The 23425-nt window shown below is 33.3% G+C and overlaps 2 protein-coding genes across 2 annotated transcripts; one reads left to right on the top strand and one right to left on the bottom strand.

Annotated features, from left to right (window-relative positions):
• The first annotated feature begins 4875 nt into the window (after positions 1-4875).
• LOC134275045 (uncharacterized) lies at positions 4876-14162 on the top strand. Its single transcript, XM_062757285.1, has 5 exons — positions 4876-5294; positions 5555-5700; positions 7618-7819; positions 9783-9890; positions 13459-14162. The coding sequence occupies exons 1-5, from the start codon at positions 5057-5059 to the stop codon at positions 13875-13877; spliced, it is 1113 nt and encodes a 370-aa protein (XP_062613269.1). The 5' UTR covers positions 4876-5056; the 3' UTR covers positions 13878-14162.
• A 4042-nt stretch (positions 14163-18204) lies between these two features.
• LOC134275049 (uncharacterized) lies at positions 18205-23279 on the bottom strand (the record flags this gene model as incomplete). The annotated part of the gene is made up of 12 exons (XM_062757288.1): positions 18205-18663; positions 19236-19436; positions 19535-19591; positions 20096-20159; positions 20382-20399; positions 20601-20904; positions 21133-21358; positions 21454-21654; positions 21954-22161; positions 22419-22527; positions 22795-22984; positions 23182-23279. Coding segments are annotated over 12 exons (2087 nt in total), but the record flags the coding sequence as incomplete, so codon positions are not given.
• Between the last annotated feature and the right edge of the window lie 146 nt (positions 23280-23425).

Genomic DNA, 23425 nt, shown 5'->3' on the forward strand with positions numbered 1-23425 from the left:
ACCTTGTTTAAATTTTGAAACTATTTCAAAAACTCGTTTGGTTTTGCAAAAGAGGTTTTAAATATTTAGAATATTGAACTGATATTCAAAATTCAAATCGGGTTTGGAAATTGATATTTTGGATATTTAAAGTAAAAATCTAACCCTCAGTGTTTTAGATATTTGAAATTTGAATGTTTGAATCAAAATAACAAATTTAAAAAAAAACCGAAAACGTTTTGAAAGTTGAAATTTAAAAGTTTTAAGTAAATCTTAAATAATTTTACGAAAAATGTTACTGAACTTTAGATTGTTAAGATTAAACTTTCTGAACAAACGGTAGAATAAAAAGTCAAACGTTTAAAGCCGCTTGGTCCGATTCTGATCGCTAAAAATATATATTCGATTTTCTTCTTGAAAAATAATTGTCCATAAATTGTTTCAACTTTTGTCAAGTTATATTCCCAAAGTCCTTTTCTTTTAAAAGATATCAAAATTCAAAAGTTAAAAAAATAATTTTTGTTAGGCCACACAAAAAATAATGCTATGTTGATCATTGTTGATATCACCTTCGAAAAATTGAATTTATCGCTTACATGTTTATCTCATGAAGAACACACCCGAACATTTTTTTCACAACAAAGTACATATATTACCTGTACACGGATAATATTTAAGCTCCTTTAAAAAAATCATTTAAAATATCTGATTTTCCTTTATTCTTTAAATATGCATATTAATATAAAAATTACTATGGATTATATTCAATTAATTTCTTAATTTTGAAAAGATGTATTATGACTAAGGCTTCTAATAATAGAGAAAAAAATACTCGGGTTTGAATTATCTTCATTATTAGATATATCCGATAAACTTATTTTTTTCAAAATTGACTTCACAACAGATCTTAAAGCTATATATGCCGTATTAGTGTTATTTTAAAAGTAATAAATATATGTGGTGTCTCATCAAGTTATATAAGTTATATACTTTCTGCAAGTAAGACAATTCCACTCCATCACCTTTAAAAGGTATGAAATATTATTTGGTAAAAATTATTTTCTCTCCGTGTCGGATAAAAAACCGCCTCTTATTGAAATATTCATGATAACGTTGTCTCGCATGTTTACAGCAAACAATGGTCCAATCTCGTGAATGAACCGAAAAGCATGACGGTCTACTACGTTTTTACTACAAACACATGAGTTAGGGATAGTCAATATTGAGAGCACCTCAGAGTTGGTTGCTTTTTGTACCGAGGAATAATCACGTGCAATTGTCTTTTCAATGGACATTTTCGGTTGGGTGAACTTCTACAGATGTCAGCAACTATGGATAAAGAAGTGTGGAAACCATGTTGTGCCAAAATGAAATAACTAATACAAACAAATGATATAATTTGATCAATCAAAATGGTTATTAGATGCATTCGATTCTGCATTTCTTAATGGTTCAAAACAACAAAAAGTATTCCACAGAATATCATGTATACATCTGCACAATATACCGAATGCCAAAACCAGAATACTACTAAATAATATAATTATATTCTTTACATATGAACCACAGTATTTCTGACCCCTTGAAAATAATATAAAAAATCTTGCAGGTAGGTTATCAGCATTGGTTCGGGATAATTCGAAAGTGAAATTTGGAGTTTGGCAGTAAATTGTAGTGAATGAATAAAATTTAGTAGTGAAAGATATTGGAACCTATTTTACTTGTCAGATTTCTTCTAGGTAGTTGATTTTTATTCTAACTGTTCTATCCCCCCACCCACTTTAAAAAAAAAAACCGATGCTACCTACCTGAATTAATTTTTCTTAATGGTGTTCATCGAAATGCTTGGTTGTGCCCTCAAACTGGAATAGTTTTTAGAGGCCTGGAATTCCTTGACCAATTTTATTTTATTAGCCCAACTATATTTCTAAGAAGGCAAGATGTATAGTATGTAAGTTTCATCTACATATGTTATGTGGTTCATATTAAAAAACCAAAAGGGATAATTGACGATATCCCATTCAGGGTGTAAACATAGCAGTTTAAATTACTTTCCATACATAGTACTTGACATAAAATATTTTTTGCGCATAATGCGCTCCACACTGAGGATCCGTAAATGTTCACCCAACCGAAAATGTCCACTAGCAGTACAGCACGGGGAAACTCTAAATAAACGGATCTGTACAATGGAGTGGGGAAAACTTTAATTTTCATCATTAATAATCATTTGTATGCAAATATGAGCATGGGATTAGTAGATAATAATGTACATAATGCATCAAGTCTTTCTGAGAGCGATTTAAAAAACTAGCCTTTTTGAAAAACACATGTAGTATTTTATGTAGTAACCCATAAATGCATTAAATGCAACTCATTGAGCTGATTGGTCTATTTGTGTCCCTCACTGAACAGACGTCACAAAAATATTTTCCTCGACCTGATGATTCTCGCGATGCTTTTCCCGCGCACATGCGCAGATCCAGGATAAACGTCAGTCCTTTATAATATGCATTAGAATATCGTGTTCTTTTCCTGACCAGTACTTTGTTAATACCGAATAAAATTTCGTCGAATTTGCAAGAATGCTTCATTTTTGGTAGCTTATCATACTCCAGAAATTTTTGTTCGGTTTCACCTGTGCAAAAATACTGTTTAACACGGCAAACATATCTTTAACTTCCGTCAGGAACTACTGTTTGTCAATAAGGTTTTTGATCTGCGTTTTCCATGTAAGGATTGTTGTAATAAACTATTAAATCAATCTTATAATTTATTTTTATATATTATCTATGTAATGACGTACTTTTATTGAGTAGGATAATATGTGCCTGTTTCGGGTTAAGCGGCTTTAAAATACAAAAATTGTTTTTGGAAATTTGAATTTTGAACATTTAGGTCAGTGTAACACTTAGAATGTTTAGAGTTTTAGAATGTTTATGTATTAGTTCAAATTTCTAAATTAAGTTTCAAAAACTCAAACTGATTTGGTATATTGAAACTTAATATTTAAGTTCAAAAATCTAAATTTTCAAATTTCCAAACAGGTTTTAGAATTTTAAATTTTTTTTTTTAGATTTTTACCTAAGGTTAAAGATTTCGTGGACACCAGGCAAACTTTTTTAGACAGAGAGACGGATGGACAGCACAAAAACTATATACCCTCGAATCTTCGAATACGGAGCATAAAAAAATGCAGAACTTATTTTTTTTTTATCCTGACTTCAATTTTTCGGCTGCATTTCATTTTTTGAAATTTGCTATATTTCATTTTCGACATTTTTAAAATTTTTTATTTCCGAATTTTTCAAGTTGTACTTTTCGGCAATTAAAGCAAAATTGAAGACTAGACATAGCAAAAATTAAAAGAACCATCGAAATCAAAATAATGAGTTTTGTTCACCTATCACTGGAGCGAATGTATAGAATAGAGAATTTTTAGCCGGGCTTATTGCTCAAAGAGCAATTGCCGGCTTATGTGATCCTGTTCAAGGCAGGATGTTAACCCCATAGTCGCCATTTTAAAGTTACGTGCAAAAATATAGTTCTTACTCTCAACCGCTTTTGAGATAATACAAACGTTAAATAAAGCACAAAAATAAAACGAAGTTTTATCTATATGAAATAAACATTAGTAGTAATGACTTTGAAAACTTCATAACTCAAAGAACATAGTTCATTAGCGTAAGGATTTTTGATAATCAGTGTTACCGTAGTTCTCTACACATACGAAGTAAAGCAGGAGAGGGAACCAGACTGGCCTGTTTGTTTACATTCAGCTGCGGTACCAGATTAATTCTGATTCTGACAAAATCGGACCGTGGTATTAGGATTGAAAAACTCACTGTCAGTGTCTTATCATTTATATTGATAGTTTTAAAATAATTTTTTCATCAGAATATAAACGTGATTCATATAAGAAATCAATTCTACTCTGTAAATGAGCCCGGCTCTCTGTACTTCTGAGTACTTTGATTTTTCTTCTCCTGGTGAGGCACTTTGAAGTGTTATGGATTTCTGCTCATCTAGATTTCCTTTTCAAATGTTCATTTTAAATAAGAAATCAGATTTATTAGGAGGTATATTTTAAAAATGTTTGAAATAAATTCCTTTTCCATCTCCTTGATCAACATAAAATTGTCGGAGAGGTATATCGTGCAAAAATTTCGGAAATGAAAAAATCCGAAGAAATGTCGGAAATGAAAAAAAATATGGTCGGAAATGAAATTTAAAAAAAAAATGTCGGTACTGCAATACAAAATTCCGGAAATGAAATGCAGCAACTTTTTTTGCAGACTGCGATGTTGTAATGAATTTAGATAGGGTTTGAAAATTAACCCGTGGTTCTTTTTTAGTGAAATAAATTGTTAAATGAGAAATATTGAACCTGGGTAGCTTTTTAACGTTGAAAATTGAGATTGATATAAAATGGTAAGCTTATGTAAATAAATATAATACATGTACGAAAGCCGGGTAGGCTAACGAGATAACTACTGGGTAACTCGTTATAACGAGTTAAAAAAAAAATCTTCTCAGAAATGTGCCTATCCGGCTTTCATACGTAGTTTTAAACAGTATTACAACTGAAAAATCCTAAATTTTAAGCTTAAATGTGCCTTTAAAAAAAAAAATCATAATCTCTATTTCCTGCATGAATTAACGTTCTGTTCTGACGGGGTAGACTAATTAGATATAAGACATGGAATACATAGATTTCAACAACCTATTTATAAAAAAAAAATGATAAATTGTTTTGATAAATGGATAGTTTGTTATAAATAATTTATTATAAAAAGAAATTAGTCAAAGATACTGAGCGGTATTTGAGCTTTTGAACAGTTTTTCTTTACAAATCCATTCGAGTTACGTCCCGTGTCGCGCACCTGCTCATCTAGCTCACACGGGCGTTTGTATCTAATATAAACAACCGTGACAGAAAGACGATCTCGATTTTGTTTACACCGGAGGTTATAAGAGATAGGTCGTTGCTAACGTTTAAACGTGGATATTGGGGATGAAACAGTGACTGTCAGTTGTCTTTTTTCTCACGCTGACGTTTGAATAACAATCAAGAATAATGTATCAGAGGGTAGGGCGACCAGATCCCGGCCTTATAGCCACGGCCAACGCTGTCCAAACGGAGATTAAAGACCTCATGCAGAGTGGACAGTACTACTGTACCAATGAACTGGCGAACGAGCTGACGAGGATCAACAATGCCGTGGATCATCTTAAACTGGACGGGAATATCATGTCCACTTCGGACAGTTTTAAGAGGTTTTATGATCCTCGTACAGGCGTCCCCGAGGGTGTCAGTAAGTTTGTTTCTTTTGTTTAAAATATTACCATAAATATTTAGAAAACACGCACTAAAACGACATTTGCTTATAAACATTCCAAAAGTCAGTTTTATTTTTAATGACTATTGGAATATAATTTCAATAGGAGAAGATGCAATTTAAGTTTTGCTTTGAATGACCAAGACTCAGTATGCCATCATATAGATGTATACCCTTTTGATTATACTACATGTATTTAGTAAATTATATAAATTTATTCCGCTTATATAATTCAGGACCAGCAGACAATCTGGCCAATGCAGCAGGGTACATCAAGGACCTCAAATCCCGACTCCACGTCAACTCGTTACGAGACAAACAAGAGAACCAGGTGCGAGAGCTTCACCAGTGGGGGGTGGACAACCTCCGGGGGATCCAACAGGTGAGTTATTGCTACCTGTCAGTTAGTGCTACAGGTGAAAGATGTTATATGTGTATTTGGCCATTCCAAGTTTTTTCTTTGTTTAGCATCCGTCCTAAATTCGAAGATAACTTTTTAAAATCTGTGTTTGTTTTTAATTCCATGACCTCTAAACCAGTCTGTCTAGGGATGTGCTAAACATAGAAAATAATTCAGAATGGCCAGTCCTTAACATATTTAGTAGAAGAGTCAAATATAATTTCTGGAAACAAGTGTTACCAGAATTTTAAGTGTTAGAAGAAAAGACATACACTTAAATTGTAAAACATGAAAATTCTCTGTAATGGTATATACTTTACAAGACATTTTGGTAATTATTAAAGCTACATGTACATGTTTTTGACTTATGACCAAATAAGGTTATATGTACTGTCATTTCCTTCAACTTGAAGGCAAAATGTATGATAAAACTTAAGATACCTCATAATGTAATTATAAAAGAGAATCTAACTTGAATTCCAGTGATTCTTGGTCCAATATAAGGTAACAGTTCCCTCTTGTGCACAAGAGAACACTGATGACACAAGTTTTGAGATGCAGCACTGAGAATGTTTTGACAGCTTTATTTTAAGTGATTGTTAACAATATTGCTACAATGTCTAGTTAGCATCACAAGATTGAACTATGCACAGATTTCTCTTTGTAAGAACATTACAAGTCAGCTCCAAATGTTGAATTTACGTTGTATCATGTTTTGTATTTCGCTCTTCATAATACTGGTTAAGTGCTAATTAGTACATGCGCATACAATTTGAAAATACAAATAATGAATTCTTGCCAAGTGAAACAAAACTTAAGATTTTTTTCTGCAGAATGTTTCTGATTTTTGCTGTGATCACAAATATTTTGATAATATGCCATAAAATTCTTGAACTTAAATCTTCTTCCAAGGAGGATCTAAATTAGCTTTCTTGTATCATATTATCTACAGGTAGTTGCCTTATCAAGCTTTAGAGGCCAAGCAAGAGTCCAGAACAGAGGGAATGCTTTGAAGTCAGTTGTTGCAACTTTGATGTGTGCAATGTTGTTGATCGATTGCAAAGTTGATACATGTACCTTATAAATCATATCTTAACACTCAACTTGCAGAATCTTGGTATATAAGTTAGGACTAATTTGGCTCCATTTGCAATTTTTTTTTCATTAAATTCATATGTTTATATAGTAGCTAATGTACAAGTGTTTTTCTCTCAATGTTGTAATTAAACAATGTTGCAATTGATATACATGTTTACCCATATAAAATTTGGGAACACTTTCCAACTGTGTACTATTTGAAATCTTCTCTTTTTTCCATTTTTTTTTAAAAATAAGTATAATCCATTCACTAGCTGCATTATTGGGCATGATTTTTTAAATTTTATTTTATGCTCTTGAATTTATAGCTTTAGTGCCAACAGTAATGTTATGGTTTTAAATCTTTCCTGGCTTTTTTATGGCCAGTAAAAGTGTGAAGTGATGTATTTGATAACTGATAAACTCCCTGATATTGATTTATAAGAGGGACATAAACATAATATCTTCAAGCAGCATTACCCTACAAGGCCTACATCCTCGTGCATCTCTATTACTGACTGAAGAGTTTATTCCCCTTGACATACTATAGAAACTTATTTACAAAATTTACACCAGAGCTATATTATTTGTGGATTTCTTAACAACTTTGAAAAATAGTATATAAATACAATAACACCACCTTTTAAAACCTTTAAAAAATGAATTTGAAAGAGTCTTTGTGAATCCCATCAGCAAGGGATAATAGATATAAAAAGTTTTAGAATAGAAAAGCTGTTTTTTTAAAAAAAGTATTGAAATGCATATATTTCTGGAGTGAATGATTTTATTTGCTATATATTAAGGGTTTTAATTCCTTGACAGGCCTTGGACACTTCCACTTACAATGCTGCAGACCGCATCCGACAGTTTGGAGATTTTGTGGGAGTTACGGACAGATATACAGGTTACCGTAACAACCTGACCCGTGGGTCAAGGGAACCGGTCAGAATGGAACCAAAGTGGGTCGATAAGAGCCAGCGTACTGAGTACATAAACACACTCAACTCACGCAGGCCTTGGACAGGTTTGTAGTCTATCAATTTTATTACATGTACCGGTACACTAATCTTGGATCCTATTTAGTAGTCTAATATAGCACCCTAGAATTACCATAGTCTCAGAATTGTTTGTTTTCATGTAGCCTTTTTAAAAAATCTCACCTTGTTTATGGAATGCTTTTTTTTAGGAAATATTTGTTAGAGATTCATTTGTTTATCTATTTATTACATAATTATAGCTTAATTTATTCAAAAACAATTTTTATTGAGAAGAGGGGGGTGAGGGGTTAGAAATTTACAATGATGTCAGACCAGGGATAAGGTGCATTGTGTTTAAGGCTGTTACTTCTTTCAAAATTAAAAACTCATGTGAAAAGTCTTTAACTCATATGAAAAGTCTTTAACTCATATGAAAAGTTTTCTTTGTTTTTAGCAAAAAGAATTGGCTAAAAGTTTACCCCTTCTTCATCTCTTGTCAATTCAAATTGAATCCAAGACTTTTAAAGAAGCCTTAAATTACAGCTATTGTGAATATACATGTACTGTAGATGATGGTCATATATTACGTTCAGTTTGGAATTCTCCCCATGCATTTTAAAATTAAATGGGAAAAAAATGTGATGATAATAATGTTGATTTATTCATGTTAAATTAATAGTACATGAAATTTCAGGTGAAGCAAATGGTAATAAATTGTGAAAGAACCGAAGTAACTGTTTTGTTTTGCAGTGATTAAAATTGATAAATGTAATATCATTCTTAATCTACATTTTACTCAAATATGAACATTCTGTTGAATTATTTTTATTCATTATTTTGTTCATATATTTCATATATACATACTACTTATATTCTAAAAATTTCTCTGCTCTAGTTCCTTATCACCAACAAATGTTGGTCTAACTGTATGTAACAGTGCAGTTATCTGACAGTCTTCTTACAGAATAACTTAGATAGTTTAGATATTCTATACATTGTTGCAGCCAGGTATTTGAAAGTGGGAAGTGGGGGGGGGGACTGATAAGAAAAAATATTGACAAGTAAAAACTGCTATAATAAAATAACTTTTCTTTCTAACTTCAATAAATGTTTTGTATAGAAAACAAAATTCATTGACAAGAAATATTCTATCCGTAGATTTAAATACTCCATTTATTATCATGATTATACATCATACTACATTGCTGTGACACAAAAAAGATAAACGACAAAACGTATGTACAGGACCGGCATTTTATTGAATGGACAAGCTAGCAGCTAAGGGGAGGAACTAAACGTTTGGAATTTGTTTGGAATGGCTTTTGGTGATGGGTCAAAAACTGAATGTACGATCATAATACTAGTAATAATTACATGTAAAACTTCTGAACTACGTATACTTCGTAAAATTAAACGTAGACTTTTACTTAAAATCAGACTGAACGCAAAAATATACAGTATTTAGAACACATAAATTAAATCATTTATATCACCCGTCTTTTAGTTTTGCATAAATATCTCTACCAAACTTAACACAGATGTTATACAAGTGATGGAATATATTGATTGGTTGTATTGTTTTACACCCCTCTCGAGAATTTTGTCACTCATATGGAGACGCCACAGAGAGCTACAAATTTTACTTGGCACGTAGGGCCATTGAGCAGTGAGGGTTTTTTTCGTCCCAGCACCTACTGCGACACGGAACCTCGGTTTATATACGGTCTCTTCCGAAGGACCTGTCTCCACGTCCCACAGTGGGATTCGAATCGTAAGGATCGAAGTAAGGATCAACTCCTTACTTCACGACTCTAGAGCATACGCTCTAACCAATGCACCACGCGGGCGAAAGTTGTGGAATAGAATTATCTCATGAAAATTTAAAATTATATATTTTTTACACTCTTCTTCTTCTATTTACAAAATAAAGTGACTTGCATGTAATTTTTATTAATCTCATCATTTTTTTCTTTATTGTAATTAAGATATTATTGATTTGTATTTCCCTAGCCTTCGAGCCTAGGACTACGTCCTCCGTGTATTATGGGGAACCCTCTGAAGTCCTCCAGAGTCGAGTCAGATTCGGCTGCACACTTCCGGCCAAACGCAACATCAGAGGTTAGTATATAGTTTAAAAGCAAGTCAGATTTAGTTCCAAGTTAGATTTATAGTGCACACTGTTGGCCAACAGAGGTTAGTACATTGTCATCCGAGTCCTGCGGCCAAACGCAACATCAGTAGTTAGTGTATAGTCAGCAAAGTCAGATTTGGGTGTACACCGCCGGCTAAACGCAACTTCAAAGGTTAGTATATAGTTAGCAAAGTCAGATTTGGGTGCACACCGCCGGCTAAACGCAACTTTAGAGGTTAATATATAGTTAGCAAAGTCAGATTTGGGTGCACACTGCCGGCTAAACGCATCTTCAGAGGTTAGTACATAGTTAGCAATTTAAGTCAGATTTGGGTGCACACCGCCGGCTAAACAGCAGAGGTTAGCATATAGTCATCAAAGTGCACATTGCCGGCTAAACTTAACATCAGTAGTTAGTATATAGTCAGCAAAGTCAGATTCGGGTGCACAGCAACATCAGAGGTTGGTATACTAGTATTGTCATATGCGTTTTCCCTACAATCCTTGATATCACTATACTATGGTTGTAAAGGGGGGGGGGCAACCATCCTATCATTGAACATTTACTATAGTAAAGGTTATGTTGGGGGAAAAAGTGGGGGGCCAGGCCCTCCCCCCGGTTGCTACGTCCCTGTAGATTTAGATGCACACTGCAACGCAAACACAACAACCATACTTAGTATATTGTCAAACGAGTCTTATAGGAATATAACACCTGTATAGATCTCTTTATGGTTTGTAGGAGCGTACATCGTCCAAAATATTTAGTCATAATCTATAAGTTAGAACTTTCACTTTTGTTCCATTTTGTAACACTTCTAATCAAGACTTATTAGTCACTTCTGAAAATAACACTTTACCTCGCTTCAAACCAAGTTTGAAGTAAATAAACTTTGAATTGGTCTATCGTGAACTTCCATATTCATGGATATAAAGTGGATAGATAAACACAGTTTGTAAATAGTTCCATCCAGCTACACTTATCATACAACTATTTAAACATATCTTAAATTCTCATTTATATCTAGTGACAATCAATCAGATATATATACATTCTGCACTTAAGTGTATAACTCATGCAAAGATTAAATCCATTTTAATATCGAGAAAAAACTAAATTAAAACACATTCATAGCAAATTATGAAGGTCTTAAACCGGAGGTTTAAAACCTTGCATTGAAGCGTATGGGTATTGTTTGTTTCACAAAAGACATAGAACAAAAGGGCCAAGGTGATTAAATAAACGCATTAAACTTTTATACGAATTCGTACCTGCTTAGTTACGTCGAACTGTCGTTTGGAAGGACTATGATACGGTAAGAGTTTTCACTTTTAGGCTCAGAAGGTATATTCTAATTTATCTTTTATTTGAAATAATGCGGCTCTAAAGAACACATAGACAGGCATATTAGTAGATAATTCTTCGATTTAGATTCAATAGCGATTCGGGAATATTCTAGTCAGTGATATTGATCACAGGTAGAACAAACCGATCAATATCGTCATGCAATATTTCCGTGTATGTGCAATACAGTACTGGTCCTTTGCTTGGAAAATTATACCGGTCCGAAATTCAGAAAATGTCATTTTATAAAAACGAGAAGAGCATTGTGTTATACACGTTGACGTTGCAAATAATTCTTACTTTATAACATAAAACGCATTATAATTTTTGTCAACATTTATAACATTTGAATGATGAATTTCTTCACAAGAAATGATATCGCTGTAAATCTCTGATATTTCATATGCAACGTCATTGGATTGAAAGGGGGGGTACAATACGACCATACACTTAAATTTTTTAAAAACAAATATTCAATATTCGTTCAAGCAAATTAAACTCATCATGAATATTAAAATTAACATAGTGATATGCGAAATTTATGTGGTATTTTGTTCATTATTAAACACTACAGATTATTATTCTGTGATAATTGCCTTTAAATATTTTTGGTATGAATAAGCAAAATTGTCTAGATTAACATTCTACGAATCACGTGAATCTAAACTGCCTGTTTAAATTGTACCCTTGCAACCCTACACATGTATGTCAGAGATTAAAAGATTAAAATGCATATATAATTAGATGAAAGAAAACTAAAAAAAAAAAATATTTAAATTTCGAAAATCACACATTGATAGTTATTTCTTTTTTTCATACTTTGTGAAAGAGTTTCAGATACATTTAGCGCCGCGTTATATTGCCAGACTCCAGCAGCAAAGAATGGAGGTGTACAAGGCGAGGACAATGTCAAACTTTAAGAAAAGACATTTCTCAAAGATCTCATAAAGTTAAAGCAATATGAGCTGTATTTTTGAGAATTTTATTTTGCTGGTAAAATGTGTTTTTATGATTAATCTGTATGTAATCTAAACCCTTATGATCGATAAAACCAAATTAAAGTTTAAAAATGTTTCAGAAGAAATACTTCTGTACAGGTGAATATTATACAATTATTGCTGTTTTTTGAGGTCAATACAATGATTTAGCCATCTGAGGAGTACAATATTCACCGAGCCCGAAGGGCGAGGTGAATATTGTACTTCGAAGATGGCTAAATCATTGTATTGACCGAAAAAACAGCAATAATTGTTTTATTATATGATTCACTGATAAAATGATAAAACTAATTACTTGTTTGAATTTAATTAAGTCCTAGCCAAATACAAGAGAGAAGCAGAATTAAAATGTGAATAAACCTTACCAGTCGTATCATTTGAAATGTTTTTTTTCATCAATTTTAGTTGCCATGAAAAAAAAAATTATAGGAAAGATTTTGAAAGGAAGGAGCATCATCAGGGAAAATCGACTGCCAAAAAGTAAAAAAAAAATGTTTTCAGTAAAAGTGTTGGAGGGGGGTCCCTGCATCCCCTCTTACCACCCTCTCACCCTTAAATATATATTCGCTAATGTTTTGTTCACATGAAAAAAAATCATAGTCGTTTAAATAGTTTTCCAAAACAGTTTGTATCAATTTGGAATTTCCCAATCTATTTTTAGATCAATGTAGAGGAAATGAATCCTTGTATTGACCTGGAACGTCACGTGCAGGTCAATACAACGTATTATTTTTCTAACATAGTTGGATCTCAACCAATCAGAGAGTTGGAAAATATTCAATCATATAATAAACAGAATTATACAAGAAATCATTATTGTACAGGACGACAATAATTCAATTTTGCTTCAATCAAAGCGTATAAAAAGTTCTTTTGTTGAAAATGTGAACAGCAGAAGTTTATAAATGTTCTATTTTTCTGTCATTGAAATAGTTAATTACAATTAAAAAAAAAAAATTCTGATGTCAAACATGCAGCACATATTGCTTTAAAGAAAAGTTGTTTTTTTTTCAAAAATAGTTTTGTCTTTATCATCTTTTTTCACGTTTCCTCCCTTTAGTCTCTCGACTAAAAGAAAAAAAAGACATATTCTATGTTCTTGCCTTTTTTATCGAAATGATATTTTCTTTAAATTCCTTAATGTAATCTAACGTACTGTATAAAATTATATTCAATAACCAGTGAATGTTAACCAAACTTCATTTTTTTCAGGTTACCAAACCATTGATAGTCTTTACCCGCGGAATAATACATTTTACATCGACCCTACTGCTACACAAAAAAACGGTCTTTTGGACCTCAAGCATAAGAACGCATTCAACGCCACGTCAAAAGACGATTCTAGTACTTTGAAAATGAGCACCAAGAAAGCCCCCGTTACGCTGTCCGTTCAGGAACAGGCCGGTATAAACACCACCTTCCCCGGACGAACCGAGTATATGCATAAATACCAGACCCCGCCCATGGATATACCCACAAGTGACTTTAATATTAACCCGAAGCCGAATTTCCTTTTGCACGGACGACCACTAGGGGAGACAACTTACGAAAGCCATAGCACAGAATACCAAACCCGCTACGAGTTCCCAGACAGCAACAAAATTGTGCGCATGCCCTGGCTACGAAAGTGAAAAGAATAAAACTGCCTCAAAAGAATATCACTTTCTGTTTCAAGAGTACATGGCAGATCTGAGTTGTTTAAAACATTTATAGCATAATGTAGTCCGTAGAGAAGTCCATTGTGGACAAGATATTTGTTAACTTTTTAAAAAGATTATTCTTTCTTTCTACCAGAATGCCTGTTTCTTATCATTTATCTCGTTGAATTTTTTTTATTATAACATATTATTTATCATATCCATTTTGTAAAAGGACATGCCGTAAAAAACTAACAATAATAAAATATGTTAAGTTTGTATGACTTCATATATTAATAGGTTTGTGGTGTTTATGAATCCCGGTTATCCAAATACACCATATCCTTTGCAAGATGTAAAATGCAATTATTCCGTAAAAACATACGTAATCAGAGATTACAGAGCTCACCTCCACGAATGTTGTCTTTAAGTAAGGCAAAGTCACACAATTAACCAACATTCTAAAAGTGTACATCCAAAAATGCAGAATTTATGCAATTTTGATCTGATAGGTCTTGCAGTTACTTTGGAATAGACCTGTCTAAAAACTTCAAACTAATCGTCCATCAAAAAAAATGTAAGTCAAATCCAGCACCTGAAGCAAGTTTGAGAGTTTTCACCCCTTGATGCATCATTTGTGCAAGTTTGGTTCATATAGGCCCTATAGTTTCTTGGTGATAGACCTGCAACCATAACTCTCACCTGGTCCATTATCTGGGAAATGTATGTCATATTCAGTCATATTAAGCAAGTCAATTAGTGTGCATCCTTAGATATATTATATCCATGCAAGTTTGGGCAACATAGGGCTCATACGAGTTACTTAGAAATGATACCTGCATAAAAAAAATAAGCTTTTCACTCGTCCAGAAAATGTAGGTCAGATTCAGCATCCGAATCAAGCCTGGTAGTATGCATCCTTAGATTATCATCCATGCAAGTTTGGTCAACATAGGGCTTATAGTGCGTTGAAAATGAAACCTTCACCAAAAACTGCATCAAACACGTTCACATGCTCCAAAAACATTAATCTGGTCATTCCTTTGCTGAAATTGCATCTGAAACGATGATATGTACAATGAAACACATTAGAAGCATCTTCATTGCATGTCTAATCAATATAGGACATAGAAGTACTTAAAAAACTGCTCCAAAAAACTTAACCTGGGACGCCGAGTATCACATAAGCTCCCCCAACTTCGTTGAGGTGAGCTAAAAAGGAGAAATGTGAAAGGCAAAGATAACGAACAGTTTTCGATTTTGAAAAACTGTAACAATATATAAATGTGAACAGGGTATGAAGCACAGATCCATGAAAATTCCAGAGGCGGGATCAGGTGCTTAGGAAGAGTAAACATCCCTTGATGGATTGTATATTGTTTTAACGTCCTTCTCGAGAATCTTTCACTCATATCGAGATGCCACCACTTGCCGATGGAGACCTGCAAATTTTAATCTATACTCGGCGCCATTGAGCAGGGAGGGATCATTTTCGTGCCAGTACACAGGATCTCGGCTTATACGGCCTCATTCGAAGTACCGGCCTCCACATCCCACAGTGGGATTCGAACCCGCGAAGTAAGGATGAACTCCTTACTTCGCGACTCTAGAGCAGACGCTCTAATCACAGCGCCACCCGGGCGACTCCCTTGATGGAAATGATTGGCCTATTTCCTGCTATTTGTGCTTGACAGAGACATAAACATAGGTGGTAATGAGATCATCTTACCGAACCTTATCTTAGAGTAAAACATATCAAACTAATAATGTGCAATGTAGTAGTGTACATCCCAAAATACAAGGTGCCTGTGATTTTGTTCTAATAGGGCTTGCAGTTACTTGGGAATAGAAATAGCCAAAAATTTCAAACTGTTATCCCGGTATCTCTTTCACAAAATGCAAGTCAAATCCAGCATTTGAAGCAAGTCTGAGAGTTTTCATCCCTTGATGCATCATTTTGTGCAAGTTTGGTTTAGATAGGCCTTACGGTTTCTTGGTAATGGACTAAAGTAAAAAAAAAAACAAACTTTAACCTGGTCATTCGCCAGGAAAATGTAGATCAAATTCCCGAAGCAAGCCTGGTAGTGTGCATCATTAGATGTATCATGTATGGTTAACATAGGACTTACAGTCGATAAGAAATAAGACCTGCTCCTAACACTTTAAACTGCTTCTTTTAAAAATCTTAACCTGAACTTAAACATTAAACAGACCATTTCTTACCTGAAATTGCAGCATCTGTAACCTTGACTGTAACAAAATAGAAGCATGTTCTATGCATCTATGAAATGGAGGGCACAGAAGTATTTAAAAGGAAAATTGCTTCAAAAACTTAAACCTAGTACGCCGCCATCAACAGTATCGCACAAACCCCTGCCTATAACTGTTGAGATTAGCAATAATAAATTGGAAGTTTATAAATCCTTCAAAATTTTGTATAGAGTTTCACGACTTAAGAGGGCGTTTCAGACCGAAAAATTAAATTTAAATAAGGCGTGTTAAGAAATTTCATTATCAAGTTTACAATTTTCACGAGAATCAACATTTTCAAATTTTAAAACTGTATTCTTAATATGGACAAAAATGGAAAGTTTGTGATGTACTAGACTACATGCTTCAAGAAAGACGAGAGAGGTTGGCATGGCCTACGATGGAGGACGTCACAGATGGGACATCTTAATAAATGATGTTAATACAAGAAACGACATTCTTGAGATACTTGCCGAGACAAATGTGGATGCTGGTGCATTATGAATCTTGAGATAACATTGGTAAAGCTTGGATAAGCAGTCAGCAGCTACATGTACCGGTATGCAAGATGTTAGGAGTTCCATCAAACTTCAATCCAATTGGACTCTTGCAGCAATGCAATACATTCCCGCTCCTATTACAACTATCACTAGTTGTTAAAGAGTTCAAAGGTCTACATGTAAACAAGTGGTGACCTTATGAGACTCATAAGATCAAATTAAAAGGTTTATCATGCTTGAGACAAGGTCAGTACACAAGAGGTCGACAATTACAGCAGTAAACCAAAGAGAGCAACCTGGAATTGCGGGACATATTTTGCAAAACGTGAAAGGGCAAAGAAGGGATTGATGTGTCAAATTTCCAACAATAGACTAAGATTGACAAGAAAAGGAGGAGTAAAATTGTTCCAGGAAAGGTGAGTAAATAGTTGATGTCAGTTTATGGGCAGAGCTCCATAAGATAAGAACTTCGACCAGAGTTTCAGAACACAACTCTATAGATCAGATCTATAGAAGATAGCTGCAGAACTATACCTCTCGGACAAGTAAGGCAGATATTTCATAAACACAAATTGGTTTGTCTGTTCGAATTCAAACAGAGCTACCATCCCAAGATATATGGAAGAGAAATTTTGTGAAAACAAACTGGTTTGTCTGTTCGGATTCAGAGAGCTACAAGCTAATGTTACAGCTATATGGAAGATAGACTAATTCAGAATTGCATTTTAGTGCGACTGATGTACGATACACTATCTCACATACATATGTACTAATCTACAACAGTGAGGACTCATTAGCACTGAAAATACTAGCTATCGTACACATCGTGTTTGGTAGCACTTACACAAGACCAATACTGATGGAGACATGATGAAGTCCAAATATAGGGAACTGGATGATTTGGTAAAGGGCAGAATAAGAAAAAGAAGGCGGGGGAGGGGGGACAGGGACAAGATGTCAGATATCATCTGGGAAGATTGAAAATCTGAGAATAAGAAAGGATGAAAATCTTGTTTAATAGACTTGGAAAGTAGAGCAAACGTGAATAGGAATCTTTTCTATCTAGAAATATTAGATGTACCGTTGAGACCATATCATACATGGTGATGTAGTCCATAATGGCCAAGATGCTTGCATTTATAGTGTGACAGTGCCATAAAATTCTGTGATGAGGTGCAAGAGGCCTTTTTATGCAGATCAATTAAGCCCCACTATTTAGTCTTAGCCTTATTTGAAACTCAAGTTTTGATCGCACATCAGGCCCAAAGAAAGTTAAATGTATGCAATTAATATGTTAATCTAAATTATGAAAAACAAACAACCAATTTGTAAGAAAGTTTAATCTTGCAAGGCCGAAAAACTACATACAAAAAAAAGAAAAGAATTAAAAGAAAGAGTAATACCATATAGAGTATAAATATAACTCAAATGTAAGTAACATAACTGAACCACTATAAATTTTTTAGTTTTAAGAGAAAATGTCTTCAAAACAAAAAAAATAAAAAAACATTTAACTATGTACATGTATCAAAGAATTATATCAACAGAATATGTGATCAGTCATATAAACACAAGAATTGTAAAATCCTGTCATGGTCACAAGTTACAATCCTCTATTTTCAGACCTCTGATTGTTCTTCACTGGTATCCAATGTTGTATTCCATGCAGGTTTGGGTGTAAGGTGGTCTGGATCAATCACTATGCCATTATCCATCGAATCTTTCTTGGGAGTTGGTGACATTTCATTCGTTTCATCATTGCTAGTATCCTTTTCATCTTGGATGTCTTGTAAACATTGGACAGATTCATTGATGTATTTTCTTTTATGTGGACCAGCTGATACAATAGTAGATACCGAATGCGGACTTGGACTCACTCTTCTATTTCTCAAAGAATGTCTCCTCTCTGTTGTGGTTAAAGGCTGGTCTTGATCAGATGCTGTTGGTACCAGTGGTTCAAATGTTGTTTTTCTATGGCTCTGGTAATATTTCAAGTTCTGCATTTCAATGAATGACGGATAGCTCAAATTCTGAAATACATATAGCACACTTTTACCTAATTTGCCTCAATTGAATACTAGTAATCAAAAAGAGCAAAGAGCATAGTTTAAAGACTTTCCTCACTACATTTAGGAATTTATCATGTGGAGTTGATCCTAGAGCCTATTATAATACCGAATATGGATAAAGTTTTTTGAATTCTTGACAAAATTTTTAAAAACCCTGGGGAAATATTATGTTTATGATAAAATCTCATCTTATATAAAGAATTTAAGGATAAAGCAAACTGATTATGTGTTCCATAGAGGTTAAAAAATAATGATTTGCACATCTTACAAACAAATTTTCAATACATTCATATTCAAAAGTAATTTGATTTGAAAGTCAATCCTTCAAATATTCATAGTATTAAAAAATTTGCTTCGCAGTAACTGTACATTATAGCATAACCTTGAATTATATGTCGTCTTTGTGCCAAGCATGAATTTCATCTCTTTATATCATGGAATTTTAAATTCTTTTTTTAAATGAAGAATGTAATGTGGTCTTGGTGCAAGGTAGTGATGGAAATCTTGTATCTTCAAGACTTGTTTTTACTTACTGGTGGAGGATGTATGAACGACTGATCATCATCATCATGTTCCATGTCAAAAGATTCATTGTAATCATCTTCATCACAAGGTAAATCATCATCATCATCACCATCTTCAGAAAAATCCTCATGGTCATATTCATCTTCAACAAAGGGCTGGGAATTACTTTTGCTTTGAAGAAATGCCCAAGGAATAGTCTTTTCTTGGTCCTGTATTGTAAAAACAGAGTTTTAAATTGATGCCAACAGAAATAAATCTGCTTTTCAAACAACCAAAAAAAGTATCAAAATATAATTTCTTTTCTTACAACATAACGAAGCTTCATGTTGAAAAACTCCTCCCCCTCTTCTGGATAGTTGTGGTCCTTAAATGCAAATAGAAATTCACAACTGAATCTTAAATGAATACACACAAGTCAGCAGAACTGTTTTGCATTGATGCTTGATTATTAGTTATCTATTCTAATGTTGACCTACTTCAATATACTAGTGCTGAGATCTTTAATTTCTGATTTTTTTTATGGACTGTATGCTTGAAAAAGCATAATAAAAGAAGTTTTTTGTTGTTGCTTTTTTAAGTACATTCTATGCCAGTGTTTATCAGTCGAGGAATATTAAGTAAAATTCCTCAACACATGTAAATTAAATTCAACTGCCCACTGATCATAATTTGTGACCATTCCAAATTCTTTAGAAAAACTCTTCATTTGTTCTAATTGCATCATAATTAACAACAACATACATGCATATCAATAACATATTTTGAAAATGCTTCATTAAAAATTGTTTTAAAAGAATGAAAACAACAATAATACATTTATTCAATAAATAAAATTTGGAATGGACAGTTGTCACAAAACCAAACTTACATGTTCCTGATGTGAGTCAGTAAAGTCTAGTAGAGATGGAATCGATGTTGTTGAAGTGTTTCTTCTACAATAAAACCAGAAAATCAATGGTAATCAATACAAGAAGTATCATGCATATATGCTAATTTTATCTTTAAAAATTTTAAAGAGAAAGAAAGAAGAAAAGGTATGTTTCTATTTTAATAAAAAAAAAGTTTTATATTTCACAAAATTGAGTGATCCAAGCTAAAAAAAATGCCATATTTTTTTTTTATTTTAAATTGCTACATATGATTATGATACTTACCTTATAAGATACTCCTTGCTGAAATTGTTAAAGAAAGAAAATCAGAAATCTTTCATATAAATTTTAAATTTTTCTGAGCTCATAATCAGCAGTTTAATATACTCTAATCCAGCTGGTTAAGTTCCAAACATAAAACAAATTTTTACAGTTGAACAAACAAAAAAAAAATTGTCAGGATAATCTATATATTTGACATCTTATTTAATTGTTATCTGTTACCCTCTTTGTGTCCTGTATCTGTAGACAGCTACACCAATCAGTACCAGGATAAATATCACAATGAACACACTGACGACTATCATCCATGTAACTATTTCACAGTTTGGGTTTTCTGGGGGACAGGCACAGTGGTAGCTGTTCTGGTTATTGTAACAGACAAAGGGAGGTTCACAGGGATCACTGAGACACTCATTGATGTCCTCCCTACAGTATCTTCCCTGGTACCCTCCACTACACTGACATCTGTAGTAGGCATCAAAGCTGTGGGTCCTGTGGGTATCATTACAGGGGAAGATTCCTTTAGCTAGAATAAATGGAATTAATTAAACTTGCTGTAGTCTTAATTGCAAGGAAGCTGACAATCAGCAGTATAAGGCCTGTGCAAAAGTTCAGCATGATTTCTTATAAATACTTCTTTTTATATAAAGTTAAAGAACCTAAATATATCTTATTCTCAACAATTTCTAAAAGGAGAACACATTTCATGCAAAGCTTTAGTCACACTTCTCAGGAGTATATGGGCAAGACAAACCTTGACAAGTTCCACTGTTGTGACAAGGCATCTCCATTATACCAAATTTAATGTTCACAGGAGAAGAGGTTCCATTAGAGCTGTCCTCAAAATAGAAATTAAAAGTGTAATTGCCAAACTGATTCCTGGGCTGTGTAAACTGGACAACATATGTCAACCAGGTCAAATCAGAAGCTGCGTGTGGGAGACTGTCACTGAAGTTTTCTGCACAAGGCATCATTGTGGGCTGCAAAAGAGATGAATCAGAAAGAAGTCATACACAAAAGCTACAAGGGTCAGAAGACTTGTATGTTTATTCTAAATAAAAAAAATCAGACTTACCCAAAGTTTGTCGGAAATATTGCAATATTTCAAGAGTTGTGGCAATTGATTACTTTCTTCAGTTATAGATATATTTAGATTGAGGGGATTAGACATGACAAATTTCAGTGTATCAGTTTTTTCAACATCATAAGCACCAAGTCTGGCCTTCCAGTGCCTTGTTTCATTGGAAATGAAGTCATTCACAGCTTCAAGTAAGATCTACAAGAGAAAAAAAACATGGAAATAAAAACTATTTCTTCAAAAACTCCTTCCTAACAAAATTGACTTGTGTCCAGTATTCTCTCATACACCATCATTTTTTCAGACTTTCTTTTTGCAGATATTGTTCTTTATTTTTCATTCCTGATTTCAATAATGTATTACAGACCAACATGAGTTTCAATCCTAATAAGGAATGAGAGACTAACCCTTTGACAAAATTGAAAAAATGGATGTTAATCCTTGCCACAATTTAGTATAATAATAAACTTGTACATGTAGTAAATAATGAGACATACAACAACATCCTCTGTTGGATCTTTGTTCAGCAGTGATGAACCATTCACTGTCAAGAACACAGACGGAGGATCGTTGATGGACTGGATGTGGATGTTGATGGCTATCTTTGTACTGGCTGCTGGAATTTCTGGGTTGGTCTGATTCTCTGTAAGCATTATGCCTATTGTTTCATTACCAGAACAGTCCAAACATGGAGTATAGACCAAGCTGCAAGAAAACCATGAAAAAAACTAGTAATACATCAGTCAATGAACCTTAGCTTTTTTAGCATGGGTTTAATTTATGCTATTTACATGCATGATCATCAAATGTACCATAAATATTTGTTGCAGCATACTTAAAGTGCATAAAAACCACACACTATGGGAAACTTAGAAATCTAGGTATTTTTGCATCTGGGAATTAACAACTTACACACTTTATCCAAATAGTAATTTCTCTTAGGTAGGGTTAAAAACACTTACAACCCATCACTTGACAAAGAGAGCTGTCCTTTTACGGATTGGTTTAAGAGATTAAAGATGATTGGATCTCCCTCTTCATCTAGTGCTGATAACTGGTAGTGTAAAGTTCCTGTAAATTTTTATCAACTTTGTTGATTGACCATAGTAATGATCTCACACCAAATCAATAAGATTTGAATCAGAATTGTTATTACACCAAATCAAAAGAATTTAGATTAAATTAATGTATTAGATGCTGATTTATGGCTTGTTTTGTTTATATCAAGGTATGAATTTTCAGTATATCTAAAGAGCAATTGCTTCTCTTGAAAATAAAAAAATATCAAACCATGTAGTTATGATAAAAAAATCCTTTTCATTGAAAACTTAGTACTACCTGAGTCTTCCATGATGTTAACCTCAGTTTGGCAGTCTAACAGGGGAGGAGAATTGTAAATGGAGGCCTTAGTTACAGATAATATAAACATGGTTTCTTTGTGAAGGTAACTGTTTGTCTCCTTTGTAGCTCTTTTTCTTCTACGGCTCCTGGTTTTATCATACTTATTTTCTGCATATGTATCACACACCTAAAGAATATATGTGTTGTGTATGATAAAATAATGTTTAAAAGATATACCCCCTTCTCATACAATGCACATTATCACGGTACTATAGACAGTAATACTTAATTTGTCTTGAAATTATAGTTTTGAATAAACTTCAAAAGACTTTATTAATATGATAATACTATTAAGATTACTTTTTCTATTTAATATAGAGTTACCTTGACAGTCATGGTTTGTTTGACAGCATCATAAACTTCTTGTTCTTCTGGAGGGAGATGTTTACAGGTCCTGCTGGAAATCTCCCAGTACTGCATAACTGAAAAAGAATTAACAAATCTTTGCATGGTTATCCCACAACTTGACAGAAATACGTTTTAGAAGTAAGCTTCCCTGAATGTTTGATTGAAGTGCTTACACTATTATTGTTTCAACAATTTCCAAAGTTTGAGAAAATTTTTCAAA

Source organism: Saccostrea cucullata, unplaced genomic scaffold, assembly GCF_032062105.1.
Source record: "Saccostrea cucullata isolate Sc308-1 unplaced genomic scaffold, CSIRO_AGI_Scuc_v1 ctg659, whole genome shotgun sequence".
Classification (NCBI taxonomy): Eukaryota; Metazoa; Mollusca; class Bivalvia; order Ostreida; family Ostreidae; genus Saccostrea; species Saccostrea cuccullata.